This window comes from Spermophilus citellus (assembly GCF_964194105.1).
Source record: "Spermophilus citellus genome assembly, chromosome: 7".
Lineage (NCBI taxonomy): Eukaryota > Metazoa > Chordata > Mammalia > Rodentia > Sciuridae > Spermophilus > Spermophilus citellus.
In genome coordinates this window covers 154,469,900-154,492,150 of record NC_138188.1, presented here as the reverse complement: position 1 = coordinate 154,492,150, position 22,251 = coordinate 154,469,900, and the positions used below count along the sequence as shown (strand labels likewise).

At 47.9% G+C, this 22,251-nt stretch overlaps 1 protein-coding gene and 1 long non-coding RNA gene across 5 annotated transcripts in view; one reads left to right on the top strand and one right to left on the bottom strand.

Annotated features, from left to right (window-relative positions):
* Positions 1 to 7,252: 7,252 nt before the first annotated feature.
* Positions 7,253 to 22,251, bottom strand: part of EVA1C (eva-1 homolog C) — an 84,590-nt gene continuing 69,591 nt past the window's right edge. For all 4 annotated transcript variants that reach the window (XM_081301302.1, XM_081301301.1, XM_081301303.1 and 1 more), the window contains 3 exons: positions 20,388 to 20,468; positions 18,451 to 18,540; positions 7,253 to 7,822 (listed from right to left, as the gene is read on the bottom strand). In XM_081301302.1, the coding sequence (XP_081157428.1) occupies positions 7,446 to 7,822; positions 18,451 to 18,540; positions 20,388 to 20,468 (548 nt within the window). In that variant the 3' untranslated portion in view covers positions 7,253 to 7,445. The remainder of the gene's footprint in view (positions 7,823 to 18,450; positions 18,541 to 20,387; positions 20,469 to 22,251) is intronic.
* Positions 7,807 to 17,306, top strand: LOC308653017. The gene is made up of 3 exons (XR_014022970.1): positions 7,807 to 9,575; positions 14,046 to 15,173; positions 15,758 to 17,306. It is a non-coding gene; the product is annotated as an uncharacterized lncRNA (long non-coding RNA).

Below are 22,251 nucleotides of genomic sequence, written 5' to 3'. Positions count from 1 at the left end.
TCAGGCTCTCTGCACTCCCAGGGCTGCTGGGTTGCCTCTTCATCATTCCCACATTCTGCCTTGTGAACTTCAAACCTCTGAAGCCTAAAGAAAAGGCTGAATCTTCTCCTGGGCTCAGCAAAGGGATGGAAGGGACTTAGAGGAGGGCAGGCGGTCCAGTGCTCTGCCTGGAAGTGGGAAGCCAGTAGCCTGCGGGGTTGGGAGGAGGGAAGCCCCCCTCATGCTCTTCTAGGATGTCACAGCCTTCCTGGGGAACACTGGAAGGAGAGTGAGCGGCAGCGGTGACCCAGGAAGTGTCGGTGCAGCAACTGCTACAGGACAGGTGCCTCAGCTGTGTGCTGCAGAGTGAAAAGGAGCTGCGGGTGGTGTGTGGCTGGGGGCAGGAGTGGGGACACAAGTCCTGAGGCCGTGGCTGGGGGGGGGGGGTTGGGGCTAACAAAGACGGACCTGTGCACCGAGACATGGGGGCCAGGAGACAGGACAGGCGGGCCATCCCCAAGAAGGTGAGCAGAGGTGGGGTGGGGGTCCCACATTCTGTACCTGGGACTTTGACGTCTGATTACATCCCTAGTTGGTGAGGCCATGTGAGGCAATATCTGCTCCATTTTATCACCGTGAACTGGGCGGGTGTCTCTGAATCTGAGGGTGTATGCTAGAACCCTCGGCACCATCCAGGTCTGGCCACGTGGCTATTTTTTTTTTTTTAAAGAGAGAGTGAGGGGGGGGAGAGAGAGAGGGGGGGAGAGAGAGAGAGAGAGAGAGAGAGAGAGAGAGAGAATTTTTAATATTTATTTTTTAGTTCTCGGCGGACACAACATCTTTGTTGGTATGTGGTGCTGAGGATCGAACCGGGTCGCACGCATGCCAGGCGAGCGCGCTACCGCTTGAGCCACATCCCCAGCCCCGCCACGTGGCTATTGAGCACTTGAAATGTAACTGGTGAAACTGAGGAGCTGACTTTTACATTTCATTATCTTTATTTTTTGTGGTGCTGGGGATTCAGTCCTGGTCTGTGCCAATCCTGGCTTGCCAGGGGAGCTGTGTACCACGGAGCCACATCTTGGTCCTGTTAATGGCTTTAAATTGAATTTAAATAACCTCCTGTGGCTAATGGCTCCCAGCTGGAACTTACGGCCCAGGATTGTCAACACCAGTGATTAGACACTCAGCCCACTTGGTCCCCAAGGAGCCCAGCACTACAGCCCACCCAGAGGAGGTGCCCGTTGATTTGAGATTCCTAAAAAGGACTTGGTGGCTCTGGCTTCCTGAGTTCTCCCTGACATGGTTGATGGTTATCACGGCTTTTTCTGGCCTCCTTCTGGCTGGAACCAGGGTGGCTTCCTGTGGACTGAGCATGTAGTGGAGTATTGTTAGGATTTAATCCCTGAGGCCACTGTCGAGTCTTGGAGGGAAGTTTGGCCAACTACATTGATGGTCAGGCTTACAATGGGCTTCTTAGAACAAAATGACCGCAGTTCCGGGTTATGACCACTCTGCCAAAGTTGGGCACGGCCTCCTAAGTCTGTGTGTGGGAGACTTCACAATGGACGAGGCCACAGAATCCAAGGAAGTCCAGGCTGTGACACTTTTCCTCTGAGCTCTGTAGACAATATTATTTCTCCCCTATAAACTCTTCTCCATACCCAGGCCTTAGGAGCCTGCCTTGCTCTCTCTCCCTCCCTGCGCTCTTATGGGGCCTCTGAATTCTGTCAAAAGCCCTCAGTGTGGTCTAAATGGTGCAGTCTTGACCCCACATGTGCAAGACGCTGCTTCTCAGGAGGACACAGTCACCCATGACAAATGCCTCAGTGTGTCACTGTTGTGAGTGCAAAGCAGCATCACTCTCCACACCACCAGAAGATACTGTTGCTTTGCCATTTTACAGGGGAGGAAATTGAGGCACAGGTGGGGTCAGGCCTGCACCATTTAGACCACACTGAGGGCATTGACCCCAAGACCCAGGTAGGGCCCCGTTACAGCAGGGGCAACCCAGAGGGTGAAGATACCCAGAGTCTGCGTGGGGCAGAGTCATGTCCAGCCTGGTGGATGCCAGTTTTCCAGGGACCTCGGGTGCAGAGCAGGGCGGTGACGCTGTCCAGAAGGTCCTTCGAGGCAATGCAGTCTGCTGGGAGCATCCTGGAACCCCAGGGAGAATGGATAAGAGGCTTGGTGCTGTGGTTTGAATATGGTTTGTCCTCAAGATTCATGTGTTGGAAACCTGACCTCCAGCGTGACCGTGTTGAGAGGCGGTGGGAGCTTTAGGAAGTAATTGGTCATTACTTAATTACCTCACAGAAGGGATTAATGAAGTTCCTTCTAGAGTGGGTTAGTAACTGTGAGAGCGGGTCGTGATAAAGGGAGCCTGGCTTTCTCCGGCTTCCTGTCTCACCGGGTGACCTCTCCCCAAACCGCTGCCTTTCCTCCTCTTCTCCACCGGCCCTCACCAGAAGCAGAGCAGATACCGGCACCATGCTGTTGGACCTCTAGAACAATACGTCAAAACCAACAGCTATTCTTGATGAACGACCCAGTCCCGGGTGTTTGGTTATAGCAGTAGAAGATGTTACTTGGCTCCCCACAGTGGCCTGCACGTCCCAGCATCAGGCTTTAGGGTTGGGGGAACCTGGATGTGGTTTCCAGGTTGGAGAAGGGTGGGGGAGATTGGAGCCCCTTTCCCAAGACTCACCAGGGGTCAGACACGTGGATGGTGGACTTCCTGACACCTCTTATGAGACAGGAAAAGTCTCGATGTTCCTTTGTGGACCCTGCACTGATAATGTGGACCAACAGGGACTGGCATGTAGCCCCAGGTGACAGACCCCACTGGACAGCGTAAATTAGTGTCTTCAGACAGAGGTTTTTTTGTGGGAGGGATTTATTGGGGAGTGGTCTCTGGAGATATGCCTGTAAGAAAGGGAGGACGGGTAGGGCCATTCACAGCACCCCCAGAGCAGCTAGGGGATGATCACCCTGCCCAGGAAAGTGCACCATTAGTGGGTCAACAGTGGGACTGTCTCCAGAGCTCCCCAAGCCTGCTCGATCCTGGGTGTGCGGTGTTGAGCAGCAGCAAATACCCCAGCAGTCACAAAACACCAGAGCGCCTCTAAAAAGCTCTGGCGAATCCAGAAGAGCAGAACTTGACCGCAGGTAGCTCAGGTCTTGGAAGTCAGCAGTGGGCGAGTGACTGAGGTGGTGACCGGAGCAAACTTTCCAGCAAGGACTGGCTTCTTTCCACTGGACCTCCAGGTTCCACAGCCTGGACTCTGCTGCCCAGAGATGCACACAGGCACCAGAAATCAGCAGCCCATGTGTACCCTGGGCTCCCTGGGGACTTCCGCCCAGGAGCTTCCTCCCAACCACCACGGTCGAGGGGCAGCCTCTCATCCAAATCGGGTTTGGTCATTTTCCTCCTGGGCTTTGTGCCTATCCAAACACAATCTCAGCAGGACCCTCAGCCTCCTTCCATGGGAAGAAGGTGGCATTCTTCTTTGGGGCTCAGAAAATGCAAATAAATCACTCTATTTGCACAGGTCAAAGACTGACCCTGGCGTTGGCAGGCCTGATGTCCAGCTGCCTCTTCAGGAGCCCTGGGAGAGGTGTGTGTGTGTGTGTGTGTGTATGTGTGTGTGTGTGTGTGTGTGTGTGTGTGAGAGAGAGAGAGAGAGAGAGAGAGAGAGAGAGAGAGAAGGGGTTCCAGGTGCCAGAGAGACTGAGATAAGAGGAAAGCATCATAGACTTGAAACACATCTGTGGCCAAGGTCAGTGTGGGCACAGCTCTTTGTCCAACAGGCAAACACACTTTGCAGCCATGTACTCTTTGGTCATCCAATGAACAGTGTTTATGTTCACAGAACGAGAGAAGAAGTTGTTTGAGAACCAGAAACAGCTACTACAGGAGGTGCCACTCAGGAACTGGAACAATATTGAAATGCTCTTGCTAGGTTCAGGGAATTAAAAGGACAAAGGTTCTCTGATCAGAATGTAATCATTTTAAAGAAGCTGGACCGCAGAATTCTCTTCATTCTCTGTAATGATCTAGGTTTCTTTCTGGTATCATCATCACACCCATTGACTTCTTCTCATTGCCTGCACTGTGGATGGAGGCCGAAGGGACCTAGAAATCCTAAGGAATCTCAGTCTCACCAAATACACCCCCTGCCTGTCCACATGACACCCTGTTCATGAAGCCCTGATGTCCACTTGCAGAGGGTCAGTGTAAGAGAATCCATCTTGGAAACTGGCGGGAGAAGGGATGCTGCCCTGATTCACCATGATTGTCCCCTTCCCTCTGCTGAGGGGGAACCACAGGATTTCTCTCCAACTCCATCTGCAATAGTTGTGCTATGCATGGTTTTACTCTGGTAAAATACCACATGAGTGCACACAGCAACACTATACACAACAGCCCAAAGAAACAACCCAGATGTTCACCAACTGATGACTGATGACTACATGAATGAGTTGTGGTATATCCAAGCAATGGAATATTATTGAGTCATAAAAAGGTGTCCTGGTGCATTCTATAACACAGAAAAACCTTGAAGACATTATGTGAAATGAAATAAGAAAATCATAGAAGACTACATACTGTGTGGTCCCATTTATACAGACAGAAAGCAGATTGGTGGCTCAAGAGACAGGGAAAATGGGGATGGAGTCTTGGTGGGCATTTTTTTTAAGATTAGTAAATAATTTTTTACTTATATGAAAAATGTTCAGCATTGCCATGAAGTTCTTTAGAAGATGGAATATAATTTTTGACTTTCTATATCAGAAAATATGAAAGCATTGTCAAAATTTTCCCAAATCAACATCTTATTTTCATCAAAACCAATCACACAGGATTCGCCTTCATATAGCATTTTTGAAAACTTAAGATGAGAAAATTATTGTTTCTGCTATTCAGTATTTTAAATATTCAGACTTTTCCCTTTAGTGCATGAGTCCATCATTTTTCAGGTTTCATTTTGATCACCATGGTCTCAACAAAGGAACCTCTTTCATTGCCATCAAAAGAAAAAAAAAATTCTACACCAGAAAATCAAAAGAGATCATGAATAATTATTCATAGAAGCTAAGTCTGCAAGAGCAACTCACTTTAATTTTTACTGTGTCTGCAAAATTCCCCCATGACTCTGCTATTACACAGAAATCTTCTGGCTTTCAAATGGAAAGTGATAGAGAAGAGCTGCTTACAAAAAATCAGAATCTCAAATCAAGTGCCTTGTTCCAAAGCGCATCTCATTTTATTTGTTATCTCTGTATCCTGTCCATAATTTAAGACTAAGATGAACCTTTAGGGAATCCTAAGCCATTTTGATTTGGGGTCATTTGTCTAGGTTTCCCAGGGTTGGAGTTCTCTTTTTAGGCAGTGAAAATATTTAAGAACTAGATAGAGGTGGTGGTGGTATAACACGATGAGTTGATAAAATTATACTGAATTCTTCCCTTTAAGATTAATTTTATGTGACTTGACTTTCAACTCCTATTTTTAAAAAAATTATTGAAGACCTCTCTCTCCATTTGGGAGTCTGGGTCCCCTCACTCCACACCTTCACCTGATGGTTTATAGCCCAGAAAAAGATGCCTGCTACGGGCTGGGGTTGTGGCTCAGCGGTAGAGCGCTCGCCTCGCACGTGCAGGGCCCTGGGTCCATCCTCAGCACCACGTAAAAATAAATAAATAAAATAAGAGTATTGTGTCCCACTTCAACTAAAATATAAATATTAAAAAAAAAAAAAGAAGAAGCCTGCTCCATACCTGTGACTGTCCCCAAGGGAGCAACTCTGCGTTTCCTGGTCGCTCAGGACTGAGTCAACTCCAGCACATTCTAGCCAGGCGCGGTGGACTCCAACACTTAATGGGTTAGTCAGCTTTTCATTGTCGTGGCCAAGATACCCAACGAGAACAATTTACAGGAGGAGGAAAGGTTTACTTGGGGTTTTCGTCATGGTCGCACACTCCATTGCTCTGGGCTGAGCTGAGGCAGAACATGGTGGCAGAAGAGCCCGGAAGAGAAAGGCAGCTCACCCCATGGTAGCCAGGGAGGAGAGGAAGGGGGTGGGAGGAGATCACAGCCAAGGCACCAGGCACACCCCCAGGGAGCTACTTCCTCCAGCCACCCCCCACTTGCCTAGAGTTCCCTCCCAGTTACTCCATGCAAATTATGAACCCAGCAAATGGATTAATCCACCGGTGACATCACAGTTCTCATAATCATTTCACCTCTGAACACTGCTGCACTAACACAGGAGCTTTCGGGGCACACCTCATATCCAAACCATGACATTCATCTACGGTTTTTGCAGAGTTGATGCGAGGGCGAAACGAGACAGGGCCGCGGGGCTTGCTGGTGGTAGGTGTATGAGATGGACATGATATTTTATGCTTCAATCCCACTAGGATCAAAAGAAAACATCCTCTGCACCAGAGCTATAGTCTCCTGCTCACAGGGGGACATCTGAAGGTGCTGCCAGCACCTTCCAGCACCTTCCAAAACTCTTCTTTCTTCTGCTCCTTCATTAATGCTTTGAAAGCTGACTCCACTTGCCCCTTACCCCACGGGCTGCTGGGTGCTCTGGTTATTGGCTTTTACCCCTAGAAGCTCTGCAGTTTTCAACCCTAAGCCGGGAGTCCACAAACTCTTTTGGTTCAGAACAAGAATAATTTTAGTTTTTCTAGACTACATTTACAAAAACAGACTGCGATCCACATCCAGCCTGCTGCCTGTTCTTGTGCAGCCATTGAGCTAAAAATGGTCTTTATATTCTTAAATAGCTGATGTTAAAAATAGAAGAATATGTGTAATGTGAGAATTAAATAAAATTCATATTTTGTTGTCTAATGGAACAGAGCCACATTCATTCATTGGATGCTATCTATGGCTTCTTTTGAGCCACAATAGCTAAGATGAGCAGTTGTGGCAATGCCCACAGTATCTGTTGTCTTGCTCTTAAAGAAAAATTTTACCAATCCCTGCTCTAACCAAATAATGTTAGCAAATCAAAGCACTCATGAGCTCGTTTGCTGTCCTGAGTATCAGAACAGATTTTTAAACTGATATCTGTGGATCTTCTGCTTATTCATATGTAAAATGGGGATAATGTCACTATCTCGTGAAGTTATTATAAATATACTTATTCAGCGAACAACAGGTACCTGTCATTATAAGTGCTCAGTAAATGTGAGCTCTGTTTACACACAGACTTGTTAATGATAGACACAAACTCAAATAAGTACAGAACACAAAGACTTCTCCCCTCCTAATTTATTTTGGGGTGCTGTAAACAATCTGAAATGTCCCTTTGATGGCTTTCTGGCTTCACCAGTCTTGGATGCCATGGAAAATTCTCCTTCATAGAAGGTATAAATGAGACAGGACTGGAGGGGCATCTTGGATCCTTCCCTCTTCGGAAAGTGTGGTCTTATTGAGAGGCAGACGGTTTTCAGTAGAAGTGGCTCATGTTCCTCGGGAGGGACGTGTCCAAGCCACTGTTCATCCATATTTCCTGAATGATCTGCTCCCGGCGCTCAATCCTCTCGGCCAGCTCTGCAGCCTCTACAGAGCTGTAGCCTGGGTATGAAGTCCTGCAGAACCCCGCCAGCTCCCCTGGGAACTCCGAGTCAGAGGAGTCCTCCTCCTCTGCTTCCTCCTCGCTGTCCGCCCCAGGTCTGTCGCCTCCTGGCACCAGGCGCTCCCTCCCCAGCTGCAGCTCCTGAAAGTCTTTGGTGCAGGACACTCTGATGACCAAGGCACATAAGGTGAGGGTCAGGCCAATGCAGACACTGGACACAAACAGAAGGGCCGCTCTCTCAGGGTGGGCTGCGGAGGAGAGAAGAAGTGAGAAGTTGGGAGATGTCAGTCTTCACCAGCCCAAATCCCACAGAACCCGACGTCTGCCCGAGCAGGCAGCTAGTGAAGAACACCAACCCTCGACCGCACCTCTGGCACCACCTCGGGGATCCTATCCCTCGGTGGTCAAAAAGAAGAAAAATGTTGAGTACCGGCAACATGTGTATGTGTATGAGGGGACACATGAAGAGGGACTCAGGAGCTTTCTAGAGCCAGATCCCCCTGAATTTAAACACGGACCTGCCACTCATTAGATGTGTGATTTTGAGCAAGTTGTATAACCTCTCTGGGCCTCAGTTTCCTCACCTGAACAATGGGGCTAACAAGTACTTTCTTATTATAGCGTTGTTATGATGAAATAGGTTCATTCCTAAGAAGCTCCAGAAATACTCACGGGTGTGTAGCAAATGTTCAATAAAGTGTTAGCTATTATTAGTGGTAGACTATGAAGAATTAATTTTTGTCTGAAGTACAAATGACTTCTTAAATTCATTCAGATAGGAACTTAAGTAATAATATTATAGATGTTTGCCAAACTTAATTCCTTTCTTTTTAGGTTAAAAAAAATAGAAATTCTAGTAATTTTTCCTGCATCCAAATGGACCTTCCATGTAGTAATAGAAATAAAAAATAATGCAACTAAGTTCTATATATCTTGGTCTAAACCCTTACGATGCTTAGTCCTTGCATAAGGCCAGTGTAGGGAGGACTAATTCACTTATTTTACTATCACCTCTCTATGGTGTCTACCCCTTGGGGTGTGGATACTTCCATTCTGGATACAAGTAAACTCCTTCATATTATGGATCTGGAGTCAGCAAACTTTTCCAGTAAATGATCAGACAGTAAATATTTTAGTTTTCATGGGCCATATGATCTCCATTGCACATACCAACCTCTGTTGTTGTAAGACAAAAACAGCCATAGTGTGTAAAGTAGAAGGCACTCCTATCCCAATAAAACTTTATTAGTAGATTTGGGCTGTGGGCCACAGTTTGCTGACCTCTGATGCAGATACTACAGCTGGGACCCAGAGGGGAAGCTGCCGTCAAAAGTCAGTGGCCTCTTCAGACTGTAACCCAGAACTTCAACAGGGGGCTCCTTATGGGGCACACTTTGATTCCCCCTGCATTTCCTCAGTGCATCTCAATGGACATTTGGAGACACTGGCACTTGAAATGAAGTCATTGCACAGTAAGAGACAAGATGCCAGGACCTGAGGCTCTGAGCCAGCTGACAAATCTTTCCCCTCTCTTCTGTGCAAATCATAGCCTCATCTTCCCCAACTCCATTCTTGCCTTCTGTATGGTTTAGACACGGTCTAAGTGTGCCCCAAAGCCCATGTGTGAAATATAATCCCACTGCGAGGCATTTACTTGACTATGGTGCTCAGGGGTGGGCCTTTGAGAAATGATGGAATTAGATAGGCCAGATGGCTAGAGCCCACCTGGAGGGGGTGAGGAGGTAACCACAGGTTAGACAGCACTAGGCTTGCTGCCTGAGGATGGGGCTCCATAGTTAGTTCCTCTTCTTCCTTTTCTCCTGGGTGGTGGGGTCTGGGTTCTACTGCTAAGACAGCTTCATACCATAGACCTAGTGTCTCTTGACTTAGATGCACCTTCTGCCACGTGATCACTCTCCTGGGCAAGTCCACATCAAGTCCACTGGGATCTAGTGGCCAAAGATGGAGAGGATGGGTCACCCTTGGCAAGCCCCTGGGAAGGTGTGGTGAGCCGTTTCTGCGGACTGTGGTCGCCATTACAAGATGGCGCTGGCTCCACTGTGGTCTGTAACAAACAACTCCTTATTTGGGAGAGTTGGCGCATGGTTTTTTAACACCCTATGAGAAAGCTCCACGTGGCAGCTTCGCATTGGGGCTTGAGATGCTTTATTAAGGCTGGGAGAGGCATCCGAGAGAAAGAAGAAGAAATATCAAGGACCTGAATAAACGGCTGAAAGAAGATTCCTGTTGTTGCGTCTTCCTTGCGGGCAAGGGGGTCGCGACAAGTGGTGCCGAGACCCGGGAACCAGAACTTTCAGTCGTCAGGGGTGGTGCACCGGATAGTCCCAGGTAAGTGGGACCCGCGACCAAAGCGGGGATAGTCCCAGTAAGTGGGATCCGCGACCAAAGCGGGGTCAGCTCCTCTACAAAGAAAGAGAGAGCCTCATATTTTATTGCAGCTGCAATGTGTACTTTCACTTTTGTTTTCTGTGTTTCTTTTGTCGTCTGTGTCTTTTGTTTTCTGTGTTTCTTTTGTTGTTGTGTCATGGGTGCCGCATCTTCAAGTCCGCTTCTCCTGGCCCTAGATGGCCTGTTACGTTCCAAGGGCCTGGAAGTGAAGCATCGTACTTTACAGAGATTTTTACAGAAGATAGATATTGCTGCACCGTGGTTTGCATTTTCGGGCAGCCTTACCATACTTAGTTGGGATAAATTAGGCAAAGATCTTGACTTTGCTTCTGAGCAGGGCATATTAGAGGGCGGGGTGATACCCCTTTGGAGAATAGTCCGTAGTTGCCTCACAGAGGACAGATGTCATGACGCACTTACTAAAGGACAGGAAGTTCTAGAACAATTACATGAGGAGAAATCAGAGACGGCAGGAAGTGAGGTATCTCGGGAGGATGGAAGTGTGCGGAGCGTGAAACAGGGGAAGAGGCGATTGTATCCAGATCTCAGTGCGCTGCGCACACCTCCATGTGAAAGTGGGTCAGAGGAAGAGGAGAATGAGGAGGAGGAGCTTGGGAGGCTGTCTCGCCAGCTAGGGAGTTTAGCTGTAGGAGAAGGGAGCAAAGATAAGCAGGGGTTCAAGAAATGTGATCCTCCGGATCCACCGCCGTATGGTGGGGGTGTTTCGGGGAGAGCTTTCCATGCTCAAACATGGAAGGCTGTTCACGCTGAGATGGGTCTTGCTTATCCAGTTTTTCAGGACGATAATAGGGGAAGATTCCATGAGCCTTTAGATTTTAAAATTGTGAAGACCCTGGCGGAGTCTGTGCGCACTTATGGGGTGGATGCCGCCTTCACACTAACTCAGGTGGAGAGTCTGTCTAGATACTGTATGACTCCCTCTGATTGGGCTAGCCTTGTTCGGGCTTGTGTTTCCCCAGGTAAATATTTGGACTGGAGAACATTTGTATTAGAGGGCGCAATAGAACAGGCCGCCCAAAACCATGCGGCGGGACATCCTCATTGGGATAAGGACATGCTTTTGGGGCAAGGTAGATTTGCTAATCAACAGACAGGATTCCCTCTTGAGGTATATGATCAAATTAATAACATTTGCATTCGGGCATGGAAGTCACTTCCAAACAGAGGAGAGGTATCTGGTAATTTGACCAAGATTATACAAGGCCCTACAGAACCCTTTTCAGATTTTGTAGCAAGGATGGTGGACGCCGCTGGAAAGATTTTTGGGGATCCTGATAGAGCCATGCCCCTTGTTAAGCAATTGGTCTTTGAGCAATGCACCAAGGAATGTAAAGCAGCAATCGCTCCTTATAAGAACAAAGGCATAGAAGCATGGATGAAGGTGTGTAGAGAGATTGGAGGACCTTTAACGAATGCAGGTCTTGCAGCTGCTGTCCTTCGGATTGCAAAAGGGGGCGGTCCTGCCGCCGGAACGTGCTTCCATTGTGGTCAACCCGGTCATGTCAGACGTGAATGTCCCAAAAAAGACAATTTTACTGGACCTCCTCACGGTGGCCCTTCCAATGGCTTTCGTCTACCTGGGTTGTGTCCAAGATGCAAAAAGGGGAAGCATTGGGCAAAAGAGTGTAGATCAGTGAGGGACATCCATGGACAACCTATTTCAGCTGGGCCAAAAAACGGCCGACGGGGCCCTCGACCCCAGGGCCCACAAATATATGGGGCAGTGGAGAATGTTACACCCGAACCCGAGACATGGCCATCTCTACGCCATCCCATGAAACGCGGAGAGCCACTACAGGTGCCGCGGGATTGGACCTCTGTTCCACCTCCAGACTCGTATTAACACCTAAGATGGGAGTCCAATTGGTGGAAACTGAGTTCAAAGGGCCTTTACCACCTGGCACTGTAGGTTTGCTAATTGGACGTGCATCCTCTATTTTACAAGGTCTTCGTGTTTTCCCCGGAGTCATAAGTCCTGATACTGTAGGGATAATAAAGGTTATGGTGGAAGCTCCAGGGGGCATTGTGTCCATCTTCCCAGGAGATCGGATTGCTCAATTACTAATTTTGCCTAGTTTGCATAATCACTTCCCTGCTGACTCAAGGTCACGGACAGGGAATGAGATTGGTGCCACCGGAGGGAATTGTGCTTGTTTGTCACTAGATATGAGCAATCGCCCTACTTTGGAATTAAGCATAGAAGGTAAATCTATTGTGGGATTACTTGATACAGGAGCAGACCGTAGCATTATAGCGCTTAGGGACTGGCCTAAGGGATGGCCAGTGCAGACTTCTGATCAATCTCTGAGAGGACTTGGATATGCCCAAGCTCCTCAGATTAGCTGTAGACATCTATTCTGGAAGGACGTAGAAGGACATAATGGTACCTTTCAGCCTTATGTGCTTGATTTACCTATCTCTCTATGGGGTCGTGATCTGATGAAAGACATGGGGTTCACTCTTAGTAATGATTATTCCCCGGTGTCTCAACAAATTATGCAAAGTATGGGGTATAGGCCAGGTTTGGGACTAGGAAAACATTTACAGGGACGTAAGCATCCTGTACAAGGTCATGAAAAGCTTGACAGATTTGGTCTGGGTTTTTCCTAGGGGCCGCTGGGGCTCAAATACCCATAGCATGGCTCACCGAGGAGCCTGTTTGGGTGCCTCGGTGGCCTCTTCCCTCGGTTGGATTGGCAGCAGCCCATGCTCTAGTTAAAGAATTTGGATATTCACGGTCGCTCTGCGGCCGATAGACATGTGTCCCCTCAGCCCTCTGTGATTGGCTATGTTAAGTGGAAAGATGTTCTTACGGGCCAATGGAACGGCCCCGACCCCGTGCTGACATGGGCACGAGGATCTGTATGTGTTTTTCCCCAGGATCGCACGGAACCATTGTGGGTCCCTGAACGTCTGACAAGAAGAGTCTTGACGCCAGCTACTCAGCAACAAGAAATACCACAGCAATCCCGTGATGAGGATCTTCATTCTGCTGAGCGCTCTGGCTCTGGTGCTGGTGCCGATGACATGGACGACACCAATGCAGTGGTGGGCAGCGGCACGGGCTTGGCCAATGCCGATGCCGGTTCATGATTTAATGATTCCAGGAATGCCTCCCGTATCATTGGCGAATATTTGGCCGGAAATTGGTCCAGATAAAGCTATGATCATACAAGCTCTTGCAGCTTTAGAAAATGGCATCTCACCTCAAGTCTGGCTTGCGCAGATTAAACAGTAAATCTTTGACATGGTCGTTGCACCCCAAGTTTTATGAACATTGCACTGGGATCGACATGTCTTTCTTTGTTATTCTCTTAGTGTTGGAAAGCCCTTGCACTCTGCCGGCTTTACTGCCATTGCACGCAGATGGGTTTCCACACTAGTGCTTTTCTATCGCCTTAAGACCCGTGCCTTTCTTTTAGGGTGTTGCCAACTTGTTTGTCGTCGTATTTCTATACAGCCACAGTTCAGCCTCAGCCATCCCCCTTCGTCCACCATCATCACGATACAGGATGCGAGGCAAGGCACTGCACTTGAGTGATCCTTGAAGTGGACCTCAAGGAGAGCATGTCCTATTGCATGCGGGTTAGACGCGTCCACGCCCTGTCCCACGAAAAAAGGCGTCGGCTGATATGGCCTCAGATCTGGGGAAGGGCCCTCCTTGGGGCTGAGCCATACTATGCAGCCACTTCTGCACAGTGGGATAGGACCTCTACTCTCACCTGTATTGTTTTTGGAAAACAAAAGGGGGAACTGTGGTGAGCCGTTTCTGCGGACTGTGGTCGCCATTACAAGATGGCGCTGGCTCCGCTGTGGTCTGTAACAAACAACTCCTTATTTGGGAGAGTTGGCGCATGGTTTTTTAACACCCTATGAGAAAGCTCCACGTGGCAGCTTCGCATTGGGGCTTGAGATGCTTTATTAAGGCTGGGAGAGGCATCCGAGAGAAAGAAGAAGAAATATCAAGGACCTGAATAAACGGCTGAAAGAAGATTCCTGTTGTTGCGTCTTCCTTGCGGGCAAGGGGGTCGCGACAGGAAGGGACTGCCCAGTCACCTGCATGGACTGGTTTGAAGGCTCCTATTCTTGAAGGCTGGTACTTACATGGAATCTTAGAGATGAGCTGGCTGAATCCCTCCTGTTGTGGCCGAGTCACTTGTCCAAAGCCACCTCTAGTTGGGACCCCAGACTCAGACCACGGTTATCTACAGAGCCCCAGGCTTTGTGCGATAAGCACATCCTCTATTTTCTAGAATCAATTGGACCACATTAGTCGTCTGGGACCCCTTTTCTATCATATGTTCTGGAAAGTAAAGTCACCCGTCTTCTTGTGGTTGAGTAGAATCTTCACACCATGTTTTGTTGGTATTGTCCTAAATGTCACCTTGGTTCATCACAGGCTAGAGCAAAGGACTCACTTTATCCTCTGTCTGTAGTGTGCTCTCGGGAGCCTCAGAACAGGGGTTGGTGGCCCTTAAGTCCCCTTTTAATTCTTAGATCCTGGTCTGGGACCAACACAAGCAATAGTTCAAATTTATTTCGGTCCAGATAAGATACACAGGAGCCACCTCCTGGGGACCTACTGCCACCAGAGGACCCAGGCAGCAGCCAGGGCCAGGGTCTTCTGAGGGCAAGCTAAATGTCCTTTGGCCTCGCTGACAGCACTTAGGGATGTGTCAGGAACTTTCTGTCATGGAACCAAAGATTGGAGATCGTGGGGACACGTCAGAGCCTGTACCTATGTGACAAGATGGCTGATCTCCACTTGTCCTCCCTGGCAGGGGACCCATGACGGCAACTTTGCAATGTGTGATTAAACTTCTTTCCCTGGGTTTGTCTGAGCCCTAGAGTTCCTTTCACAGGAGACAATGATGCCCCCCAGTCAGGGGTCGCTGTGAGCCTGTCCCCAGCGCTGGCTCTGCTTCTTTACCTGTGGCCCCAGTTACCCCCAGGACTCTCCAGTCCACAGCAGGGTCTGCAGGAGGGCGGAAGGCACCTGCTCATCACAGTTCCAAGGCGGGCAGGGATGGGAATACCGGACCACAAAGAGGTCTGCAGGCATCCATGGGGCGGCCACACAGAGCCAGGTGCAAAGAAACACTAACGAGGTTAGTGACTAATTGGCAATAGGAGGGGTCATGTTCTGAGGTGAGATGGGACTTACATAAAGTCCCCTTAAGTACAATCTGCCAGGGGATAGTAGCTCATATGGAGACAGCTAGGAAACTACCTTCCTAAGAAAATCTTAATATTTCTCTCTCTCTCTCTCTCTCTCTCTCTCTCTCTCTCTCTCCCCGCCCCCCGCCCCCACACACACACTCCTTGCCGTTCCTCTAATTTCAAAACCTTCTGAGTTGGGAGAGACACCTCACTGATCACTCAAGTAGGCGTGGGAGAAACTAGTTGTCAGGGACCCCTGAATATTTTCATGTCCCTTTTCCTGACCTCTGTATTCCCCCTACAGGACGTGCCTCTCAGTTGGTTTCTTCTTGTCCCACGTATACTTGATTGCACTAAGTGTTGAAGCTCCTCATGGCCTGACCTACAAGAAGGTAGGAAACATCCTTTTGGATCCAATTTACCAACTACTTGGCAGATTTGGGCCGGAAGCAGCCCAAGTCATGTTTTTTTGTCCCCAGATGCTCCTGCCACTGGGCTCTCCTTCAGGGACCTCTGTCCACTCCTCACAGCATACCTCTGTGACCTCAGATGATGAAGGTACGCCTGAGAGTTGGCTGGTCCCCTCTTCCCAGGAGTGACGAGGATGATGCTTACATTGTTTGGTATTTGCTGTGGCCACTGCCTGGTTAGGATGGAACTGCTTTGTCTGACACCTCTGGTGAGAGCTACCCTGTGGCCCACTGACCAAGCACCTTGTGCTGTCACATGCAAGTGGCTACCTGCAGAGGGACACAGGCAGACCTGGAGGCATTTCTTCCTCTGTGAGCCTCTGTGACTTGAGTAATGAGAATCCTGTATGACTCCATCTAGCCGGGGTCCAGCCTGAAGCATTTAGAGTCATTTTCCCCTGGACAGCAAACCCAGGCTTGGTCATGGCTCGCGGAGATGAAGGTACCCAAACATCCCCAATAAAGCCAAATATCAGCCCATCGAGTCTTCACATTTCAAAAAAAAATTATCTACAAATAGTGAATTCTGGGAGGTAACAAGTCACAGGAGAGATCATAATGTCACTTGCTAACTGTGCTCCTTGGTGCCAATGCTATCCTAGACACCAGGACCTGACAGCAAACAAGATGACAAACTCTGCCTTTAAGGAGCTAAGTGTCTCAAGGGGGGACGGGCACTATGGAAAAAAAGTCTGTGATTTCTGGGAGCAAGATGTGAGACGGCGGGCAGGATTGGAGAGAATTTCGAGAACTTTGATATCTCAAGGTCAGAGAAACCCTGGGCCTCCAAATGTAAAGGGCCACCTCTCGGCTCAGGGAAGACGGAGCGATGGCTTTGTTGCTGATCCTGGGATCCTGGGGCTGGCGCTGTCCATGGCTCAGCTCCTCTGACCCTCAGCTTCTCAAGTGCAGAGTTGGGGGGTCAGAGCCCCATCTCTGGGCTTTGTTGCTATGGACTGAACTTTGTCCTCCCAAGTTCATTTATGAAGCCCCACCTTCATGTGACGGGTATTTGGAATCGGGGCTTTAAGAGGGAATTAAGGTTAAAAGGAGATGGAGGGGTGGGGCGCTAATCTGGTAAGACTGGTGGTTTTACAAGAGGAAGATCCAACCCCCCATCACTGTCATTCTATGTCCCTCTCCCTCTCTCTGCCACGGGAGGACATAGCAAGACGGCAGCTGTCTACAAGCCAGGAAGAAATCGAATCTGCTGCCATCTTGATCAAGGACTTCCATCCTCCAGAACTGTGAAAAGATAAGCATCCCTGGTTGAAGCCCGCGGTCTGTGGCCTCTGGTTATGGCAGCCTGAGCAGATGCAGGCAGTCACTGAGGGAAACGAGGCCCGCAGCAGAGCTCAGGGCACGGCCGCAGTTCACCCCGTGAGTCCTTCCCCTTCTCTTCCCCCTTGTTCTGTTTGAAGGAACCTCATGATGCCTTTTCTCCAAGGGACTTTGAAAACCTGGAGATATTTCTGACAATGACCATCTTTCTGTGTCTTAACCGTAACAGTTCTCAGAATGGCAAGATGTGGAAAGGGTAGGGTGGTTATAAAAAAGAAAGAAACCAGTAACCACATGACAAACCCACAGGAGGAGGGGTGCTCTGGAGAGACCATGGAGGAAGAGCGGCAGGACCAAGCGCGCAAGCGCGCTCTCTCTCTCTCTCTCTCTCTCTCTCTCTCTCTCTCTCTCTCTCTCTCTCTCCTGTACTAAAAATACTTCCTCAAGCCTTATCTCCCTCTGAAGAAGAGTGATCCAAACCCAGTCCCAGCCCCGTCGGCCTTGATAGGAAGAACAGTATGCATTATATTAATGTGTATTTTACTGAGGGTCTCAGGCTTTGGCCTCTGATATGGTTTGGATAAGTGTCCCTCTAAAGTTCGTATGTCAAAGTTGGGTCCCCAGAGCGGTACTCTGTGAAAGTGCTGTGGACCTAGCAGAAGGGCCTTAGGCCACTCGGGGCATGCACTTAGAGGGGATTGTGGAACCCTGGTCTCTTCCTCTCTGCTCTAATTCAAGATGTGACTGCTCAGTATGTCAGGTGCCCCAATAATCATAATGTGTCAGAGGCCCCACCAATAGGGCTACCTGGTTTTGGACTTAAGCCTCCAGAACTCTGAGCCAAAGTAAACCTCCCTTTACTTAGTAAGTATCATATATTCAGTTATAGCAATGGAAAGCTGACAATTATAACCCGCCTGACCAGGCAGGCAGGCACTGTTGAAACTTGGATCAACATTTCAAATTACTATCTGTCGTAAGCTAAGCAGGGAAGGTGGCAAAGACTGTTGGTACCTCCCCAAAGAGGATCTGCAACGTGGCCAGGCTGGGCGCAATCCTTCTGGCCCTGCAGTTCAGGAGGACTGAGTCTGATTGCTCCTTGTGGGGAAGATTAACAAAGGAAACCGTGGCAACCATGAGAAATGACACTCAATTCGGAAAGTGACTCTGTCCTCATGGGGCAAGGCTTGTTTTGTTTACTTAAGAGGTTCCATTCTTTTTTCTTCCAGTTGGGGTGGAATTCAATAATCCCACACCCTTCCCAAATTTTAGACCTGGGAAACGCATTCCAGCTTTTCAGGGGGGAAATACCTGAGGAGCCCAGCCCCTAAACAGAGCAATTCTATCTGTGGTTCTCTTGCCCGTTGCCTGGTTGCAGCTGTACTTGAATTCGGGTTTCTGGATCTCAGAGCTTGGCAGTTGCCATGTCCATCTAAAAGTCATTTTACCTGAGTGTTTCCATTGAATGGTGCATTTGTTAACAAGGCTTTAGTAAACCTGTTAGCACTCCAGGAGGCTTTGAGTCGATGACCTACCTCTAATGTAAGCAAACGCTGCCAGAGAGTTGCTAACAATAACTCCATCTTTCCACAGAACTTTTGACTCACTTGGGTCGAAGTTTATACCTGTTTTATAAATTAAAGAAAAGTACAAAAGAAATTCATCAGAGCTGTTCATAGTACCCCTGCCATTCCTTGTCCTGGACTAGCAGAATAATTAAAAGTCACCAAAATCAAACAAATGAGCCTCTTGCTATATGATGGACAATGAAGCCATTAAGAGTGCGCAGTAAGCAGTCCTTGAATATACTGAGCGATAAAAGGGATTAGCAAATCCCTTTTTAATATGTGTCAGTGCCAAATTCAGGTGTGGCTCATCCACTCCAGTGCAGAAGAGAACAAATCGATCTTTCCTTCCCAAAGGCAATGGCATTCATTGTGCCTCTGGGAGGCTTAATAGATAACATCTCGTGTTAACCATGGACCTGCTGCCTGCTCTGTGGACCAGAGATAAGACAAACCTTGGATCCTGGGGGCAGACACTGTAGGTCTGCTTTTTTGGAGCTCACAGAAGAATGGGGGAGGGTGGCCTGTGTACATGCTATTGAAACTGCCTGGATGAGTTAACCAGCTGGTGCTGGGGCAGTCTGGGGGCTCAGGGGACCCCTGAGAACATCAGACAGGGCAGATGTCTATGAGAAAGATGACATGGATTTCTCAGGTCCCTTCTGCAGGGGGACCAGGTATTCATGGGATCAGTGGGTCTGAGATGCAGAGCCTGGCAGAAAGCAGAGTCTGAACTAAAGAACACAGAAGAACATTACCAGTAATTATTTTTAAGCTTTGAACTAGGGGTGATTTCTGTTTCTTGGTGTTTTCCTGTGTTTTTCATACCAAGAAGTTTATATAAAGGCAAATTATAGGGCTGGGGTTGTGGCTCAGTGGCAAAGCACTTGCCTAGCATGCGTGAGGCACTGGGTTCGATCCTCAGCACCACATAAAAATTAATAAATAAAATAAAGGCATTTAAAAAAGCAAAGTATACAGTTAGCCCTCTCTATCTGAGGGGGTCTGCATCTGTGGATTCAACCAACCACAGATCAAAAATATTCCCCCCCAAATTGCATCTATACTGAACATGTACAGATTTTTTTCCTTGTCACATTTCCCTAAAAAAATATAATATAGCAACTATTTACATAGCACTGACATCTTATTGGGTATTATAATTAACCTAGAGATCTTTTAAAATATGCAGGGGGGTGTGAGTAGGTCACATGCAACACTACTCCATTTTGTATAAGGACATTGAGCTCCTGCTGGTTTTGATTATCTGTGGAGGGTTCTGGAACCAGTTCCCCACAGACACAGAGGGACATGGGTACTTTTATAATTAAAGGGAAATACCTAATAAATATAATAAAGTAACACACTCACTACCCCAAACCCAGCATCTGAGGTGCTTCCTATTCTATGCAGTTTCTCTCAGGAACCCCTTGGGTCTGAAATCCATTCTAGATTTGACACAAAAATCAATATTTCCATCCCTCCTTATTGACAGAAATCCAGGGAAAACTGAGGGAGGAAGGTGGTGTGTGTGGAGGCTGTAGGTCCTACCTGGCCCTGGCCACCCGAGTTCCCAACAGGATCATCTTTGCTGACCACGAATGGGCTCAATGTATAATCTAATGTACGTCTGAGCAGATCCTTGTTCAAAGTGGCTTTTCTTTTAGGAAGCAAAATGGGAATGGAGGGGAAGTTTATTCTATTTAATACTTTTATAAAATCAAAACCAAACCAAATGCTGGCTGCTGTCTGCACCATTAGACTCCAGTACCGGCATTACCAGAGTAAGTAGCTCAAAACACCTCCTGATGTCCTCTGTCACTCTGGGCAATGTGTGCACAGTGGTGGTCATGGGGTTCTCTACCTTTACTTCAAGATCAGGGCGAGAAGTAAGCCACCAACATTACCATGTTCAGTGTCCTTCTGCTTCAAAGAAGGCTTGAGGTTAACAATGGCTGGATCGATCGCAGTAAGGATGTTCTTGGGAACTAAAAGCCAAAAAGAAATATTTACATACTTGGTATATTTTTAAAATTTATACACTTAATATATGTTTAAGGTAGATAATATTTAAAATCCACTATTCAGATCGGTTCAAGAATCACTGCTTGTCAGATGCACACATGGACACACATCCATTCTCTCTCTCTTTCATACACACACACACACACACACACACACACCAATGGTGCTTGAGTCATCACCAAATATCCCAGAAAGGTGAAATTTTAGATCCATTTTTTCATTAATAAAAAAGTGGAAAATAACAAGACTATGATATATTCATCCAATGGAATACAACCTAATGATAAAAAGAATTAAGTAGTGATACATGTTTTGAACCTCAAGAACATGCTCAGTGGAAGAAGCCATTCACAAAAGATCACGTATCATGTGCTTGCATTTACACGAAATATTCAGAAAAAGTAAATCTAGTGATAGAAGTTAGATTAGTGGCTCCCTGCATCCTCAATGAACGTGAAGAGAATTCCAGGACTCCATGCCAAAGTGATTCACTAAGTAGGATGAGAGGATTACAGAGAGGAAGGCAGCCCCATAGACGCCTCTGGAGGTGGTTAAAGATTCCGCTGAACTGACCATAAGAATAAGTGATCAGACGGCAGGATCCCCAGGCTGGCAGATGACAGCAGAGGCTGAAACAGAGCACAGCATGGACTTCTCAGGTCCCCACTGCAGGGGGACCAGGTGTTCATGGGATCAGAGGGTCAGAGATGCAGAGCCTGGCAGAAAGCACAGTCAGAACTAAAGAACACAGAAGAACATTACCAGTAATTATTTTTAGGCCAAGTGCACTGCCTGCCAAAGGCCCAGAGAGGGCGGAGGAAACCAAATAGTCTTGCAGCAGAAAATTGCTTCTTTTTATTTGTCCTTTTGCCCAGCTGATATCTGGGATAAGTGCTAACAGGAAATAGAAGTGAAGCCAACACAAACTGCAAGTTCGACTGCGTTGCTTTTTAAAAAGAATGCCTAAGACATCTTCGGCAGCGAGAAAACTTCATTTCCATTTTCGGAGAGCTTAACTAAATTCTTCTTGGGATGTCCCAGGATCACCAACCAGAGAACATTCCTAAATTGGGAGCTCTCCATGAGCAGGAGGCCCTGGCACCGTAATGCCCACCAGTGAGGTCAAGTTCTGAAGAGACCCAGAGAAGATGCAGGGCACACTACCCATCCTGGGACTGTGGCAGTGCCTGGAGAGCTGAGCTGGGCTGCCAGGGGGAGCTTTCTTTCTTTTTTTTTTTCCCCAGAACTGGGGATTGAACTCAGGGGCACTTGACCACTGAGCCCCATCCCCAGTCCTATTTTGTATTTTATTTAGAGATAGGGTCTCACTGAGTTGCTTAGTGCCTTGCTTTTGCTGAGGCTGCCTTTGAACTTGTGATACTCCTCCCTCAGCATCCTGAGCCACTGGGATTACAAGTGTGGGCCATCGTGCCCAGCACAAGGAGCTTTCTAATCAAACAACCTCTCACTCCTTTCTGGGTCCTGAGAATGATGTTCCTGGTTCCCTGGCACCAGTAAGTCAGGACATGTCATTTCTCCCTGCCAGGAGTGACACTTCCTTCTCATATCTCTCTCTTGGCTCATTCTCCAAATGTGGCCCTAGGAGCCCTTGGCTCTCTGCAAATGCCAGAGACTTTACAGGCATGAAAGATCAAGAATTTTATAGAGGATGCAAATCAAAACTACTCTAAGATCTCATCTCACTCCAGTCAGAATGGCAGCTATTATGAAGACAAACAGCAATAA